Source organism: Zootoca vivipara, chromosome 8 (genome assembly GCF_965207765.1).
Source record: "Zootoca vivipara chromosome 8, rZooViv2.hap1.1, whole genome shotgun sequence".
Classification (NCBI taxonomy): domain Eukaryota; kingdom Metazoa; phylum Chordata; class Lepidosauria; order Squamata; family Lacertidae; genus Zootoca; species Zootoca vivipara.
This window is the reverse complement of record NC_142591.1, coordinates 50,435,078-50,447,149: the sequence shown is the minus strand read 5'-3', so window position 1 is coordinate 50,447,149 and position 12,072 is coordinate 50,435,078. Positions and strand designations below refer to the sequence as shown.

At 39.7% G+C, this 12,072-nt stretch overlaps 1 protein-coding gene across 4 annotated transcripts in view; it reads right to left on the bottom strand.

The window, feature by feature from the left end:
* RP1 (RP1 axonemal microtubule associated) overlaps nucleotides 1-12,072 on the bottom strand; it is a 192,610-nt gene that overhangs the window by 36,816 nt on the left and 143,722 nt on the right. For all 4 annotated transcript variants that reach the window (XM_035125531.3, XM_060277835.2, XM_035125532.3 and 1 more), the window contains 5 exons: nucleotides 11,000-11,078; nucleotides 10,009-10,140; nucleotides 9,272-9,453; nucleotides 7,871-7,957; nucleotides 4,456-4,588 (listed from right to left, as the gene is read on the bottom strand). In XM_035125531.3, the coding sequence (XP_034981422.3) occupies nucleotides 4,456-4,588; nucleotides 7,871-7,957; nucleotides 9,272-9,453; nucleotides 10,009-10,140; nucleotides 11,000-11,078 (613 nt within the window). The remainder of the gene's footprint in view (nucleotides 1-4,455; nucleotides 4,589-7,870; nucleotides 7,958-9,271; nucleotides 9,454-10,008; nucleotides 10,141-10,999; nucleotides 11,079-12,072) is intronic.

Below are 12,072 nucleotides of genomic sequence, written 5' to 3'. Positions count from 1 at the left end.
GGTGGAAGTGTAAGGTGTTGTTTTGCCCATAGTCAGCTAAAATAGGGGTGCTAGACATGCCTTTAAAGAGAGAAATGAAGAGAGCCTTTGGTTTAACATTATCATTTGTCATTTAATGTTTCTTCACTTGTAACTCTTGACTATTAAGATACCAGAATAAAGTTGATGTGAATGTTCAGGACACAATTCTACAGCTCAAATGAAGTGCAACTCTCATACCCATTTTCATTTAAATGGAGGGTAGGGGGAAATGCAAAATATACTGTAAAGCAGTATCTACCTCAAAGACTGAGATATCAGCAGGGGTGTTGTTCAGTAATCGGAAAACTCAGGGCACAAATTTGCCTGTGCTGATTCATATGGATGGATGAAAATTTAGGTCTCTGACCAAATTAGTGTGTGTGTGATATCTTATCTTCTACTACATATTTTGGAAAGTTATTTGTCTGTCTGTTGGCTCTCTATCCATTTTGACACCTCTTGAAATCACATTTTCCAAGATATTCCATTCTGTTCTACCTCCCCCACTTACCCCCCCAATGTATACCCAGTATTCTGTAGCCACAGAGCATGCTCAGCCCTCCCTGGGCTCCTATGGGATTTAAAAACAAAAAAATTCCTTCCCTCTTTTATCCCTGAAATTTGTGATGCTTCCAAGTTCTCCCAGACATGTTAACTGTAACCTCTTGTTTCTCAGTGGCCATGCTTTGCTAACAATCCTGTTGACACCTAGCTACTGATTACAATGATATAAAATCTCCCATGAGATGTCACACTGAAACATGGTTTTTGAAATGACAGGGTGTATTGTTCCATCTTACAAGACTAGCAAATTTATTATGGCACAATCTTTCATGGCCTTTCCATCACATGTATTTGCAAGAAAAATATGAATCTGGGATAGCGCCTGCAGGAGTATCATCACCAGATGATGAGGAACCTACTTAAGAAATTTAAATAAATGTTCCTTTAAGGTGCCACAAGACTGGTTGTCTTTGCTGCAGAACAAGATTGACTTGAACTTGGTATGAAGTTTCTAACTAATTTAACTCTGCAAGTTTGAATAAAAAATGTAAAAAGCTAAAGGAGCCCTGGACAGTTAAGTCCAGTCGAATTCAACTATGGGGTGTGGCACTCCTCTCCACTTTCAGGCCGAGGGAGCTGGTGTTTGTCTGCAGACAGCTTTCCAGGTCATGTGGCCAGCATGACTAAACCACTTCTGGCACAACAGAACACCATGACAGAGGACCAGCCAAGCGAGAAAAAACTCGCCGCACTCATGGAGCCTCACCGCTGCATTGGCAGTGGGGGGGGGGGGGGCAAGAGAAGCGGCCTGAGTTCGCTCACAGCACTATTGCAGCTCCAAAAAGCCAAAACCACAAACCGCCACCTGAAGCAGCAGACTTTCTGAAATAATTTACTTATGGCCAAACTTTCTGATTTTAAAATTGAAGAATTGGTGTTTAAGTTTAATTTGGCAAAGACGGAAATAAAAAGGAAGTCAACTTTTGTCTTCTGAAAGACAGACTGCAGCATGGACTTGTGAATGAGATCAAAGGCATCTGAAAACACATCAGTCTGTTGTTACTTTTTAAGCTGCACTTAGTTAACTTTTAGCAACCCATTTCTCTGTTGGATACAAAGAATCAAGCTGTTGTTTTCTTGAACTTTTAAATGGTACTTATATGAATGGACTGGAGTCAGGTTAAATATAGACAACTCTAAGGAGGCTCTATCACAGAAGTTTGACAAACTAGATGAAAAAGTAAATGCCCTAGAAGGGAAAGTGATGAAACTGGAAAAAACAGCAGAGTTGATTGAGGGTATAAGAAGAGTTTGGATTTGATATCCTGCCTTATCACTACCCGAAGGAGTCTCAAAGCGGCTAACAATCTCCTTTTCCCTCCCCCCCCACAACAAACATTCTGTGAGGTGGGTGGGTCTGAGAGACTTCAGAGAAGTGTGACTAGCCCAAGGTCACCCAGCAGCTGCATGTGGAGGAGCGGAGATGTGAACCCGGTTCCCCAGATTACGAGTCTACCACTCTTAACCGCTACACCACACTGGCTCCCCAGTGAGGATCAAGGGGTTCTTGCTGGGGCAGTAGGGGGCCTGACTGAGAGACGAAATGAACTTGAACAACAGAACCTACTTCTCCAATTAAGATTAAATGCAAACACGGTGCGAATAAGGATGTTACCGGAGAAGGAAAAAGAACAAGGCCTTGCTAGCTAAGTGAGTGGGATTTTGGCGGAATGGATGGGGAAAAGGAGGGGATGGAAGAATTTATTGAGAACATTTACAGAGTTTGGACGAGAGCCTCAAGAGAGAAAAGACAGCCACCAGATAAACTTCTGACTTTTGTAACAAGAAAAGTTTAAGATGCAGTAATGCTAAAAAGCTATGAGGAAGGCCTGGTGGTTGATGGACAGAAAGTTGACATCTTTAAAGAAATCCTGTTCAAATTGAGAATCAAAAGAAGGATATATGGAAATTTAACAACAATCCTTAGAAGAGCAGGGATAAATTACAAATGGGAATTCCCAGAAGGAGTTTCCTTTCCTTACAGAAGGAAGAGATACAGATAGTGACAGGTCAGGCACAGGAGTTTATACAAAAACACAGCAAGGACCCAGAGTTTCAAAGCTCAGGAGGAGATTCCAGAACCCCTTATGAAAGGCAAAGAGATGAATTGGAAAAAATGGAAGGGACAGGGCGAGAAAGCAAAAGGTTTTTAAGTGAAGTAGACAATGGCAAACCTTAAATTATTGATCTGGAATGTGAATGGCTTAAATAACAAATAAAAAGGAACAGGGTGAAGCATGAGATTTTAAAATGAAATTTGGACATAATTTGCCTTCAAGAGACTCATGAGAAAATTCTGATTAACAAGAGATTAGGGAGTGAATTCATTGCAGCAGATACTTCTGAAAAACATGGTTTTTTTACATTAAACCTGCACTTGAACAACAACTAATTCAAAAGGATGAGAAAGGGAGAAAATCGGTAGTTCAAATTAAAGTTCAAGAAGAAAAAATAGTTCCTGACTAGAACTTTTGTCACTGAACTATGTCAAAATGACTGAAATGTGCAATTAAATGAAGCTTGATTCATTTCTTGCAGAAGCCAAGAGAAACAAATCCCCCCTTTTCATATTAATTGCAGGACTTAACTCCAGTTAGCATCTATTCATTGCTGCTGATTTTTCTCTAGGAAAAAAAAGTAAAGCCCTGCTGTTTGTTCCAGATCAGCTGTTTTCCCTTTGAGCCTGCCAGTTAGATAATTGCTGCCACTACCAATTAAAGTGCTATGAGGAAGTAGCTCAACTCTTCACATCGATCTGCATTAATATTATTCACTACAGACAGAAATCATCATCTAGTATGATGCCTGGATGACAACACATAGTTCTGTATACGTCTGCATAGTAATGCATACGTCTTTAGGCAGCACGACAGAACAATTTTTAGAGCAGTAGCTGCATGGACTCTGCATAGCACTGTGCAACTATATTCATAGCTGCCAAGTTCTCCTTTTTTAAAGGGAAATTCCCTTATGCTGAATAGGCTTCCTCGTGAGAAAAGGGAAAACTTGGCAGCTATGTATATTTGCTAATTTATCAGAGTTTGAGTTGGGATGTGATGGAAATCACTTTTAGTGTGACCCAACAGAACCCTTCATTTCAGATGCAATCCTGCAAGAGTTAGAGGTGCTTAAAGGTGCTTAAAGTGAGATGAACGGAACCTAATTACTTAAATATGTCCTACTTAATTTAATGCCTTTCTCCAAGTTTTTAAACCCGGTTAAACCAGATTGCCTGGACTTAAATATTTTATTAAATTTGCATACTGCCCTTCATCCATAGATCTCAGGGTGGTTCACAGCCAGATCCTCAACTGGGAGAAGCCAACATGGTATTCTCTATACATTCCAAGTCCTTATTCAGTTCTTAGCAGTGCAGGCAGAACGTTACCTGCATTGGGAGTGCTGGTGGAGGTTTTAATCAACCCACACACACCCCCATCCCCTCTCGCACTCCCAACACAGACAAGATAGTTGCATATTAGCACACTAATTGCGGCTTTGAACTGGAGTGCTGGGAAATTGAATGGGAAAGGTGTTGTGTGTGTGAGAGAGAGGGGGGGGAGGAAGGAAGGAAGGAAGGAAGGAAGGAAGGAAGGAAGGAAGGAAGGAAGGAAGGAAGGAAGGAAGGAAGGAGACAGACAGAGTTGAATGTGTATGTGTGTTGAACAAGTGTGTTAATGACATTGCCCATGACTGGCCATCCCTTCTGGCACACAGCCAAATGTCCACCCACCACATGAGGCCCTTAGGGGCAGGAAGGTTCTTCACCTGCTCTAGAATAATGTATAGCCCTTCTTACCATGTTTTTCACAGAGGTAATTTTTGGAAGAGAGCATTTAGTTTTGCTTGTTCTGTGGTTGGGAAACATACCCTTAAGTGGTGCTTTATCTGGTCTGACTGCCGCTAGCTCTGTCACAGTCTCAGATCCATCTTCTTCAAAAAGCCATTGGTTTAAAGGGTGAAAGCCCAGTTCTTCTTTAGTGTCCAAGTCTTTCATCCGGAGCTGCAGCCAAGAGTACATGGAGGACCACAGATTAGAACAAGCCAATTCCTACAAATGCCTCAGGATGCAGTTTCATTACTCCTATACAGTAAGAGCACAATTTTGATTTTTATTCACAAAAGGAGGCAAATTTGTTCCAGCAGCTCCACAGGCTTTCATTGCAAAAGCCGAAAACCAGATTTTGTATGGAGCCACAATCTCATTTCCTGGGCTTAGATTTTTCCTTAGAAGGAATTCAGTCCTTCTTCCTTAGAGCTGTAGTTATTTCAGCTAGTACTGTGTTTCTAGTACTGCCATGAACTTGAAAAATGGACTTGTCTCATTAAGTAGATTGTCATGGATGCTCTCTATTCAATGTTGGCTCCATTGCCTTGCCAATGTCTCTGTTGTAGCAGATGTTGCTAGATTATTTTGTGTCTACATGAAAAAAATGGGGTTATGTTGTTGGTCTCTTTTTGATCTGTGGTTATACAATAAAATATATGGATACGCAGGAGTCACTGCATCACTAATGGGCCATTTATACCACCAAGTCACTGTGCCTGACTTGGTCTGCTTCTAACAGATATATGCAATCCAGCAGTGGGTTGAATGGTCTGCATGTGCTGTAGAAGGAAGTGAGGGGCATATGGGGCTCATCAACCTGGGAAGGTAGCCCATCTAGGAGAAGGAAAACTTTGATCCTTGTATGCCTCCTCCTGGCAACTCCTGCAGCCAAGCTGGTGCCAAACGTATTACCCTGCTTTACTTTGGACCACATTAGCAAGGCCAAGAGGGGGGTCTTGTCGTTGGGGCAGCCCAGGACCTCCATACACATTTTCCAGGCTTGCAGACTCCATACACACTTAACCCCTGGAGGTGCACACCATTGTCTCTCAAGACAGGCAGATGCCAACAACAATCCCCTTATGAGGCAGTTTTCTGGCTCATACTTCTAGACTCTTTCTTGAGGAGTCTAATAAATCTACTAACGTATATATATCTTAAAGCTGTGATATCTCTTAATTTGCCATTGTTGTTAGATCCTAGCTCAGGCATCCCCAGATTCAGCCCTCCAGATGTTTTGGGACTACAATTCCCACCATCCCTGACCACTGGTCTTGTTAGCTAGGGATGATGGGAGTTGCAGCCCCAAAACATCTGGAGGGGCAAGTTTGGGGGGTGCCTGTCCTAGCTTGTCACTTTTAATAATTCAGCATTGGTTGCACTGAGGCTGTGGTTTTGTGCTTCTTTCTATTTTGTACTTTTCTTAATGGTTGATCAACCGTAATAAACATTTGATTGATTGATTGATCATAATGAAATAGTGCCTCAGTCTCCCAGAGGGTTAGCTAGGAAGAGGGATTCCTTACTGTCATTTAAATTGCGATTCTGTATCAAGAGCGAGGCTACACTTGTTTATTTATAGCATTTATTCTGCCTTTTCACCAAATGAGCTCAAATGTACATGTTTCCTTGCATTTGTTGTAAACTGAAATTACCATATTCACTTTTGATAAAACAATTAATTACTTCCCTGAAGAATGATTTTGTTTTCCTGAGTACAATAAGAAAAAATCCAATTTCTCTTTATGTTTTTCTTCTAGAATGGATTTTACTAATGTTGCAGTAATAACTTTTAAATACTGATGTGATATCTGCTATGATATCATATGATATATATATATGATTGTGCTATAAAAAGAGAATAATCACTAAAAATGCAGCTCCTGAATACAAAAACAGCAGATGTAATGGCAACACAGATGGATCTCCACACTATCCCTTCCCTTCCCTTCCCTTCCCTTCCTAAGTGTGATAAAAGACAATATTTAGGGGATGAAATGTCTTTGCACTGAGACCACTAAGATGTGTGGCCTTGTTTATGCTTTTAATTTACCTGACTGACAAACTACTGTACTTGAACTGGTGTTCAAAAGCTTCTTTTACTATGGTTCCTCACACACACACACTACATTGTATGTGCCTTTCCATCATTCTTTTGTGCTGACTTAGTTGTTTCCTAGGCCTCCTTTCTCTGTGCCACAGTCCATGAGGTGCTGCAGAACCATGGGGCTTTCTTGAGTTATCCAATTCATGATTAGCAGAGAAATTCAAAGGGTAGTAATGGCTGATTAGTTGTCAGCACCCACAGACCACATCCTCAGAGGTGATCCAGGGGTGCTTTCATACTCTCACTACTTTGGGGGTGGGATTCAATAGCACTCCAGAAAAATCACGCTGTGCAATTAAAGCTGATTTGGAGCTCTGGCAAAACAACCCCACTTCCCCCAAATTTATTCTTCTTGCAATAACACAAAAATGCACTGGAAAGTGGGAGTTAATGCTTGGTGAAAAGTTGTCTAATATCCCCACAAACAAATCAGGATGGACAGTTTTATCCAGTCTTCCTGTGAACAAATCAGACTTCATTAAAAAGGTTGTCTGGAAGTGACCCAGGACTCTGTCTTGTACCCTCTCCCGGTTCATGTATATTAGGCTACTGAATATGATCATAATGAGAAAGGGAGGTTGGCTTAGTTCCCATGTTATACTTTTAGTTATCTCTCTCGTTTCATCCCATCCAGAATTTGCAGAGTTGACACTTAACATTGTGCCGAACCACAGAGGCAATTGGATGCAAGCCAGTCATGTGAAGCTGGATCCAGGGAAGACTGAAATAAGGATGACTGACAGGTTGCATAATGGGAGAGAGGGTGGCAGCACAGGGATTCCCTAATCATTCAGGCTTATAACCTTGGTGTGGGTTTTTGATCCACTGCTGCAACTTAAATGCACATGATCTAGCAGTACACACAGGAGTGCTTTTTTAGCAATTCCATCTAAACCATGCTTTTTTCTTTCATATTCAGATCAGTCATGCCTTTGTAACTATCAATCACGCCTTGGTAACCTTAAGATTCAGTTCTACAAACAGATCTTCATAGGCCATTCTGATGGGAATGAGCTGCTAAAAATTACATTAGTTTCCCAGCATCTGCAATGGCTTCTTATGGCTTTCTAGAAATTTTTGTAAGAGCTTGTACATAAAAATGATTTGAGCAGTGTATGTTAAACTGTTTGTTTAAAGCAAGTTTGTTACCTGGCCTTAGCCTCTGGGGATAAGCAAGTTATACAAGTCTAAATAAAACAACAAGAAGAACCTGTAAGTCAGTTTTCAAGCTCCTACAGTATTACATAAATAGAAAACTTGTATTTTAAAATCCAATACCACTGAAGTACCAAGTATTGTGCTATAGTACAGAGAGTAACATAAGGTCATGTGCGGTAATTGTAACATACCTTGAGAAGTTTAACTCCTCTGCTCAAACTGGTGTTGGATAACGCAAAGGATATCTTTGTTATGCTGCCTACATCACCAATGCTTAACTGTTCAAGAAGAAAAAAATGTTGGCAGAACTATACATTCATTCTGATGATTTTTATTTTTATTATTTTCTCTATCACCTTAGCTCAGTTTGAATCTTGACTATACACACTTACCTGGCAACAAGTCCCATTGAATTTAGTGATACTTACTTCTGTATAAGATTCATAGGACTGCATTGTAAATGAAGTTGCTAAAATTATATTTTAATGTGTTGAGCCACTGATATATTTTATATGAATATTGTTGGTAGAACAATAAAACCCAGTTAATTCAAACTGTTAAAGCAAAGGTTGAGGAGAATATTCAACACGCAACATGCAACAGCTTGGTAAAATTCCATTTGTCAGATGTGCATTTCTTTTCTCAACCTCAGTTTTTAACAGTCTCACACTTTTTCCTTAAATGCTGTTCACTTTATCCTTAAATGCTAGCAAAACAACCACCACCACCATTGTGGTTTCCATATGTAAGTTAAATAAATATGAGTTTTTAAAGGGTCCTTTCAGAAATTAGTATCAAAAGTTACGAGACTGCAAATGTATGAACTTTGGGAATGGATACTCTATCATCATCATCATCATCATCATCATCTACCGTATTTACCCGAATCTAATGCTCACCTTTATTGGCCAAATTATGTTGAAAAAATTAAAGTGTGCATTAGATTCGATGGCACATATACATTTACCAGCAAATACTTTTTTTGGTTTCAAAAATACAGAACATGGTAACAAGCAAAAACAAAATTCTACATTTCAATGCTGGCATTCATCCATATATAACCACAGAACTGTAATCTACATTTCTTAGGTGGAACCATATTTGTATTTTATAAGGAGCTGATAAGGGTTGCATTCGTTGCATGGGTGCTGTTTGGTGGACATTTGAAAGCCTCATATTTTTTTTGCTAAGCATGCCTCTATTTAAGGGGGTGGCCAGCTGCAGGCCGCTCTCTTGGCTGATCATTGTTGGATTTTTCCACCCACCCAATACATCTCTCCCAACGGTGGTCTGTGCGGGGTCATAGCACCCAATCTCTGTTAAGGATGACTAGCCAGCACAAAGTCAGTCTCACTGGGTATCTATCAGGTAGCAGGTGGGCTGCCAGATGCTAGATACATGCTCAATGCCTTAGCCAAACCTACTGTTTCCCGTAATAAATAAAGTTGTATAAAGTCTGTAATAAATAAAGTCTCCTGTGTCCATTCTTTCAGACCTCCCTGCACTGGACATCATGTGCCTGTGGCAGCAATGCAGTAGAATTGTACAGTAGCACATACAGCGTATGCTACAAAAAGAAATTAGAAACCCACCAGAAATGGATCGTTTTTCATACTCTGGACATTCTGTGGAAGAGATACCCCATTGGTTCCATACACAAGCACTTTTACAACAGGAATCTTTTCTGGAACATGGGCACAATCCATCCACATCTTCCATTGTCCTTGACTTCTAACATCAAACATTTTCACTGGGCCAGATGTTACAGTCATTTCTGAATGGAAAAAAGACCCAGACAAACAGCATGATGCCTATTTGAGTTAAATATTAATGTCAATTCCAAAATGTATTACAGTACTCAGCTATATTCAGTATTTCGTATTTTCAGCCTCATCTTAATCTCTTGGGCTGCCATGTAGCAGGCAATACTGGAATAACATCACAGGAGAACACATGATTTGTGGCCTGAATTGGTCCCTAGGATTGCAATATTGGGGTTGGATCTTGTGCAAGGGTACCATCTGTGCCGTATCTTATGTGCTTTGAAAATGAAGCCTCTAGATTATTCTGAATGTAGGAAATTGGGGGAGCTTAAACTGCATTAACTTCCAATAAATCTGAGTTCGAGTTGGGAAACCTATCTTGGGAATGCCTTAAAGGCTGTTATGCACATGATTCTTGAGGAGCTAAGGCTTTAGTTCTTTGCCGTCATACTTGGGAATTTCTGTGGGACTTCCTTATGAAGAAACTTGTGTTGGAATTTGGGTGCTGGTTCTTCAGCATGGACTTTGGCAAGTACCGGTACCATAAAACAAAAAAGATAAGTTACCTTGCAGTGGAATTGAAAGCTCCGTAAAATCTTTTTTTGAATGTTTACTGATCCAATTATTGTGAACAAAGGTGTATGTGGTAAAAGGGTAGCTTCCTTCTTTTATTACAATCTTCTCTAGAAACCAATCATCTAGAAAAAAAGTGAAAGAAATATGTTTCCATTTTTGTCCAATGACTGTTTTTGTGTGTGGTCTAAATGATTAAGAATTGTAAAGCACTTGCACATGCAAAACTCTACAGAAAGGAATTAGTTAATAATAAGGACAATTATATGCATTTCCATTGAATGCTAAAAAAAAAGGCCTTGGGGAATTCAAGGATTCAACAGGAATGCTTGAAGGGTCCAACCAATTTCTGGGGTGAGTATCAAGCTCATTGATCATGTTGCTGTGCTGGATGCATATGTACAATGTGTGTGTATGTGTACATCCATATATACTCTCTCTCTCTCTCTCTCTCTCTCTCTCTCTCTCTCTCTCTCACACACACACACACACACACACACACACACACACACACACACAACCACCACCTAGCAACAGAATTTACATAAACAGCCTTGATTGCTAGATGCAGAAGAGCGAGGAGAAGATCTTCATGTATAATTTGTTGTACAGACAGTGCTTAATTCAGCAAAGGATTTTGTCTGTAGTTATCCACACTCATTGCATGTAGTATCAAAAAGTTGACTCACATACTGGCAAGTCAAACTGGTGAGATAGCCAGTCTTCTGTTCTAAAAGTAAGTGGTGATTCAACCCTATAAATGTATACTCAAAAGTAAGTCCTATTGAGTGCAATGGAGTTTACTCCAAGCCAGGTATGTATAGCACTGCAGTCTCAAGTGAGTGGGTGTATCTGGTGCTGCTGGGAAAACATGAAAATATGCTTTGATCTTTGTCTTTTTTGCAGCTAGTACAGACTAGTATAGTCACCTTTGTGGTATTTGATACAGTATACTCAACATATACATGTGTTTTCATTTTGTACCTTTGTTGAAACTTTTAAAGCCTACAAGGACATGGCTCAGCTTCCCAAGGTGCACTGCTTTGATTGTGAAAACATCCACCTGTAATTTGAGGCGAGTTAATAGTATTGGTTTAGATGAAGTGAGATGCAACTGCTATGAACATGCAAGAACTGTAACTAAAATTTAAGCACTGCAAAAATCTTTCCTTGGATTTGTTCACTACATAGACAAACATTTCAGATTAAGAAAAGAAATAACATTTTCTGTAAGTTCATCATAAAAAAAGATCATTAATGCGAGTGATGTTTTAAGTGTCAGTGACTAGTAAGACTTTATTGGAAATATTAGTGTATCACATTATTAAGAAGTGCAGTATTTCCTGGAGTAGTTTAACATTCCAGTAAACTGCTCATTTGTAACAGAGCTTCTAGAATGAAACAAATAAAATCAGATGAATTATAGTTATTGCCCAAAGTGACCTTGCCTTTCTTCTGAAGTGTCTCAAATTAGCTCCAGATAGAGTGTGGGTAGTAGGCTAGATTGGCCTAACCTAGGATAGCAAATACATCAGTAATATTTCTCTATTTTCTACAGACAAATCCCTTCCATATTATAATATATGAAAATACCTCTATTAAATGAGATGTTTCTTGGTAGCAGTAGTTAAACATTCTATGTTGCTCATTTCCTCCCATGAATACTTATATTATTTCCTTGGCATTTATTTATTCAGAATTAGTCCCCCTCCCTCAGTACATCTTCCATCTCATACAGCCTTCTTATATTAGAAATATCTTCTGTCTGTGAATCCTGACATTTTAAATTCGACCTATGCATTCAGTCGCTTCTGACCAGTTTTCTCCCTGATTTATTCTCCAGGCATGCAGCAGGCACATGCTGAAATGATGACTATAGACAGAACATATTTGACCGATAGAGCTGGTATGACTAACGGCACATTGTATGCATATCTACTTAGAAATAAGCCCTATTAAGTTCAATGAGTCTTAGTCCCTGAGTGAAGTTCAAATCCCCACTCAACTATGAAAACTCACTGAGTGACCTCAGGCCAGTCAGTCACCCTCAGCCCAAC